The sequence below is a fragment of the Quercus robur genome, chromosome 6, assembly GCF_932294415.1.
Source record: "Quercus robur chromosome 6, dhQueRobu3.1, whole genome shotgun sequence".
NCBI classification, from domain to species: Eukaryota; Viridiplantae; Streptophyta; class Magnoliopsida; order Fagales; family Fagaceae; genus Quercus; species Quercus robur.
Genome location: NC_065539.1, coordinates 41,539,993 through 41,546,515, shown reverse-complemented (window position 1 = coordinate 41,546,515; position 6,523 = coordinate 41,539,993). Strand labels below are relative to the sequence as shown.

Genomic DNA, 6,523 nt, shown 5'->3' with positions numbered 1-6,523 from the left:
ATAAAAAAAAAAAAAAACTGTAAAAAAAAAAAAACCAGTATGTCTTTGTAGATCAATAGAAGTTTACAAATAGGATATCATATACCTCTTACAAAATTGGAAAATATTTCTTTGTACACAATATTTTTAGCAAGGAACTGTGTTCGGTTCTTGTCATTTATTATAAAGATTTCAAGACCATTTCTATCAGTGAGACTATATATTATTGCAACCTATAACTGACCATGAGTGAAAACAGCCTGTGGTAAAAATAGGCCTACTCTACTAGATACACAACATGTCTATAGATCAGTAATGCTATTAGAACTTTTGCATATTGTATCTGAGCTAAAATAGACACAAGTCTGGATCAGTAATGCTATTAGAACATTTGCATATTGTATCTAAGCTAAGATAGACCCGCTCTTCTTCATCAACCAAAGAAAGAATCTATAATTTATTTTGCTAACAATTGGTGCTAAAATTGCTCTCTCTTGCAGGTATTGTGAGTCTTTCATCCTATCATGTATATCAGGATATGTGACATTAATGATATCAGCTGTTGGATCTCTTGTTGGTTTTATTAACAAATCTTCTGGAATCTCAATCCAGATTTCTCCACCTACATCTCAAATTCGCCGTTTCCATTCCTTAAAATCCGATTCCCAAAGTCAACAACAGATTTACTATCTTCCAAATTATACGCAAAAGTTTTGCCAGTTCCACCATGCCCATTCAAAAAGAACATCTTTCCTTCACCTTTCAAAACAGCTTGGACAACCCGATCACATACACGTTTTTGTAGAATGTTCAATTTTGTATATGATGAGGTATACTCTACAGCCAATGCTTCCCTATCATAACTCAGTTCTTCTTCAAGGAGTCTATTATTCCTTTCCCTAATAAGAGATATCAGTAAAGGCATAGGTGGAGGGTCTTTCAGCTTTAATCAGAAGCTTTTCAATTTCATATATAAGGTATAACATTTCAATTGATTTTCAGAAAGCTGAAGTTGATCAACCGTTAATTCGCCTCTGCCTAAATAAAATATCATCAGAAAAATCTTTCCACTTCAACTCCCTTATCTGTTCTGGTTGTGAAACCTCACATACTAATGGCAAGAAACTTGAGTGGTCCTAAAGGTGCTTGATTGTTACGAATTTCAAGTAGCAATGGTGTTGGAACAATTTATGTTCCTTGCAAACTAAAATATTAGAACGATTCATAATAATAAGAGAGAAGAAAAGACAACTTAGACTCTACTAATTAGAGTGCAATTCACTGCTTTCATAAAGAAAAGAGATAGAAAAGAAAAAAAACAGAGAAGGTCAAGTATAGCTTCATACTACAATATTGACCAACCCATAGATTTCACTGACACCAAAAGAGAATTACACGAAACACCAGACTCCATGCACAGAAACTATTATAATACAACATGCAGAATCTGATCAACAACAACAAAAGAAATGTCAATCAACCATGCATTTTTGTAGCTAGATTAGCTCAGAGTTCCTCATCACGACCTCTACCAGCTACATTATCTTTGATCTTCTTAGACTTTTGCTTGGCTGCCTCATAGTTAGAGGCAATGGTGTCCTTAGCAGACTCTACAGTCTCTTCTGCTTTGTTTGTAGATACATCATAAGCTTCTTTAGCTTCTTCCGTGGCCCAACTTAGATGCTCCTCTGTATCATACTGCTTCTTCTTGGCTTCCCCTACAGCACTCTTTCCCATTTCCCTAGCTGTTTCCTGGGCTTCCTCAGCCTTTTGAGATGTCTTCTCTTTGGTCTCTCCTGCCTTTTGGGCTACTCTCTCTTTTGCTTCTGAGGCTCTATTTGCTGCTTCCTTTGCTGTCTGAGATGTCTTTTCCTTTGCCTCCTCTGCCTTTTGGGATGCTCTTTCCGTTGACTCATTAGCCTTCTGTGTTGCCTCGTTTGTTTTTTCTCCTGATTTATTCTTTATGGTACTAGCCTTCTCCTTTGCTGCATTTGCAGCTTCATTGGCTTTCTCTTTTGCTGCGTTTGTTATATCACTAGCCTTTTCTGTAGCAGTGTTCACCTTCTCTTTTGCCGAGTCTTTGATGTCTCTGGCCTTTTCTGCAGTGTATTGACTGGTTCCTGCCCATTCATCCATCACGCAACCATTTTTATTGACACAAATTTTACAACTATTTTCACCATTTATGAAGTGGTGATTAAAAAATCCAAGTTCTTTCAGTGGATTTAGTGATATAATCATATTAGAATCTTTTAAGGCTTAAAAACTTAAGGCTCAACACATGTAATAAACCTATTCATTGTCCTTAAATTGGACTAGAAAACAGACCCAGCATATCCATTGTGGCCACAATCAGCAATACATGTTGAATAATGCTACAGCCACAAACCATTTTAAACCGTTGATGTGGCCAATTTCTGATTAATTTTTATCTGGACTTACCATTAATATCGCTTTTTCATTTATCAATAACTACTCCTCACATAAGTAGTTTGTAAAAAATTATGTATCTCTAGCATTACTCATACATGTTTATGACAACATTTTAATAGCAACTCCTTGGTTTTCCCTGTTTGGCATGATTAAATTAGAATTAGCTTAGTTTAGCCAATTCTCCAATGGAATTATAAAGAGAAGAATAATAAACAAGGAAAATTAGGTCCTAATGTGCACTCCATATTCATAATATGGACACTTTCTTTCACATTAGGTATCCACATTTTTCAAGAATTTCCATATTTAACACATTATATATCGGGATGGTGTGTAAAAGAAGTGCGAGACAATCAAAACCCTACAACTAGGAGACATAACATGGAAACAGTACAAGTTGTTTAACAAAGAACACTGTAGTTGGTAAAACCAAATTTTTTTATTGCCTACTCAATAATGCAAATATCGTTTTGATAAAATAAAAATGAAAATATCCTTCAATTATTTTTTTTACTTCTTGATTGTGTTATTAATTTTTTTTTTCTTTTGTTAGAGTTTGTTTCAATTGTTTTAAAACCAACTCAATTTGAGCAAGAATATCATATTTCAAATTAATTATTTCTCATATAAATTTTAGAAAAATGACATCAAAATTTTATTATACTTAAATAAATAATACATATTGAAAAACTTAAAATAATTAATATAATAGAATAAATGTATTTATAGTGGGAATTTTTCTTATTTTTTAAATATTAACTAAGTAATATTTATGTTTTGATATTTTTCATTTAAAAATATATTTTCCTTGCTTTTGGAGATGCATGATTACTACTAATTATGTTTTTGTGTTCAAGTTCCACTAAAATTTTCTTTTCAATTGGTAATATCACTAACTCACTGTTGAGGTACAAATTTTCGGGCTTTAATTTCATTAGCCCATCACAAAAATACCCACACAAGCCCATTAATTATTTTGAGCTCACATAAATATTCCTCATATATATTACCCAAATATTCTCCATGTTATTGGGCCTTCACAAATACTCTATACACAAGCTCATAAACTGCCTTGGGCCCTCTCATGGATATTACCCATTATAGCCCACATATTATCCAACTTGGGCTTTCACAAAAATACTCACCATATTGCTACCATATTGAGTCACAAAATTATACCATCTCTATAAAAAGCCCAAAAGCACTAACCTTGTGGAAAAATCCAAAAAGCCCAACAAAACCCTCTCCAAAGCCTGTTGCTATATGGCATATTTACAAAGCTCGTTGCTACACGGCACCTCCAAAGCCCGTTGCTACACGACATCTTTACAAAGCCTGTTGCTACACGGTCTCTTTACAAAGCCCGTTGCTACACGGCACATCCAAAGCCCGTTGTTACACGACACCTTTATAAAGCCTGTTGCTACACGACACCGCTACGATGCGGCACCTCCAAAGCCCGTTGCTACACGGCATCTTTACAAAGCCTGTTGCTACACGGCACATCCAAAGCCCATTGCTACATGGCACCTTTACGAAACCCGCTATGATGCGGCAACTTCAAAGCCCGCTACGATACGGCACCTCTAAAACCCGTTATGATATGGCACTTCTACTAAGTTCGTTGCTACACTGCAATATTTTTACAAAATCCTACAAAGCCCAAATGCTAATTCGGCAACTATCTCTAAAAGCCCAAATAATAATTTGGCAACTATTCCTACAAAAGCCCAAATCTATTTTGGCAACTATTTTACAAAGCCCAAAATATTATTTTGGCAAAAACAATTACTTTATGCTCAAAACCCAAATGTTAATTTGGCACCTATTTTACAAAGCCCAAGTATTAATTTGGTAACTATTTCATAAAACCCAAATGATATTTTGGCACATATTTACAAAATCAAGTATTATTTCAACACTAGCTTTACATATACTAAGTCCCTAACTCATGGGAAATATAAATTACTCATCTCTCAAAAAATATCTCTTCCACAAAATTTATGGGAACTATGCCTATTTTTTTTCCATAATCAACTAATTACAAAAGCCCATGAATATCACCCATGGCAAAACTCTTCATTTTGTAGTGATAACCAAGCTCAAAGGAGCTCAACTACAAAGCCCAGCTGAGCCGGCCCAGCCTATACACAAATCCTAGCAGCTGGAGGTCACTGGTCACATGAGCTGACCAGCCAAATTTCAGCAACAACTGAACAGCTGGAGCCCCTTCCCATCAGGTCCCAACTTGTCCAATTAGATCAAAAGAGGACACGTGTCCCTCAAGGGTTGAATCCTTCCTTCACAAGCTGAAATCCCATCATTTCTCATGTGACATAAAGCTGAGAGGGATGTGACAAAAATCTGGGAAGCTTCAGCTAGCTGTCCCTTCTTTCTTCTCCAACCTAGCCAGTCAAAAATCAAGAGCAGCCATGATCAAGCCATTAAAGCTCCTGAAATAACATGAAATCAGCTCATTTTCATACTAAAAATGTGTATTCTCTGGTTTATGGACCAAGCACATGAATCCCAAATAAGGAAACTTAGGGAAATGTGGTTTAAGGTGCACCAAGGGGATCCTAGTAGAGTTCCCAACAAGGGCTCCAAAGTTAACACCTGGCTTGGGGTGATCTAATCTGCCTTAGGGAGCTCTGATTCTAGTTGCAGCATAACCAAGATCATTAGCCTAAAGCATGCTCTAATCCCATCAACCAAGGCCCATCAACATTCAGTACTAAGTCAGAATCCTAGCTGTTATTACCCAAAACAGCAACAACCTTCTAAAAGTTGAGCTTACCACTATTAGCTAAAATTCTAGGAACGATTCTCTAAGGATTTTCTGAGGATTGAGAAAGATTTAGTAGAGATTATTTGCTAATCACCCCTTAAAAACCCAGATATAAATAGAACTCTCCATTAATGCTTAACCAACACACTAAGGAGACCAAGATACACTAAGACATACACAAGGAAAGAATTTTCCTTAACCACTCTATTTAAGCCTCCTCTAAGCTCTGAAAAAGTTACTGAGTTCTTAATTTCAAGCCTAGAAACAAAGTTCCCCAGCTCCTAGCTCAAAAACACTTCTCATAACTCTACTCATAAACACTTATCTACCCCCAGCGGAAAGCTCTAGCAGCCTTACTATACACTCTCATTCATTACTCATACTACTCACAAATGACTCTCTCTACCCATTACTCACTATACTCACGAGCATGTCTTGGCACCATAATGATCTTGCTGTGCTAGTTGGGATCTTTCTCTCTCCCTTCATCTTACACTAAGTTTTCCTCATTATTTGTCATAATGGAACCCATGATATTTACTTATTCTTTTACTATCAATGGTTATGATGTAACTGTTACTATAAAATTTTTCTCTCATATTGTTGTATTAGAAGACTCCTCTCTAGAGCTAACAGATGATGAGTTTGAAAATGTAGATATTTTCCTTAGTTTGTGAAGTAGCTAATGGCTGAAGGTTTATCCTGTTTTATCTTACTTTACCGCTGGGCTATTTTCCATAGAAACACTTTACCGCTGGGCTATTTTCTACAGAAACACCTTACCGCTGGGCTGTTTTCTGCAGAAACACTTTATTGCTGGGTTATTTCTTGCAGTATGCTTTTTAACCGTGTTAATGTGTCCGCTGTAGGGATTGTTTATGGGCTACTCTTGTCAGTTCCAATCTAGGCCCAAGGCATAAAATATAGTGAATTCCTTGGATCTTCACCGATAGCCTTTGGGTTGTGTATCAAGCCCATCGTCAAGTTTCGGTTTAGACCCTCCAACCCAACATAAATCTTATTTGTTGGAAGGAAAATTTTTTCCCTCCCGTCACTCACTTAATATTTTTTGTGATATTGTCAATCTTAATAGGATTTTATCAAATTTAATTTTGGATAACTTCTTTTGCATACCCAAATGTAAAAATGTATTGTTAGTTAATATTTTATAAGCAATACATGCATCAAAAAAATAATTAGCACTTTTTATATAATTTAATATGTTAATTAGACTATTTTCATATAACGTAATTTAAAACTTTTAATTCTAAAAATAAATCTAAACAATAAGTATATGAATAATTATCGTGTTTGAGATGGTCA

General features: G+C 35.5%; 1 protein-coding gene across 1 annotated transcript; it reads right to left on the bottom strand.

Annotated features, from left to right (window-relative positions):
• Nucleotides 1–1,264: 1,264 nt before the first annotated feature.
• On the bottom strand, nucleotides 1,265–2,288 carry LOC126689723 (late embryogenesis abundant protein D-29). Its single transcript, XM_050384914.1, has one exon. It carries the CDS (start codon nucleotides 2,218–2,220, stop codon nucleotides 1,486–1,488), a length of 735 nt encoding a protein of 244 aa, XP_050240871.1. The 5' UTR covers nucleotides 2,221–2,288; the 3' UTR covers nucleotides 1,265–1,485.
• Between the last annotated feature and the right edge of the window lie 4,235 nt (nucleotides 2,289–6,523).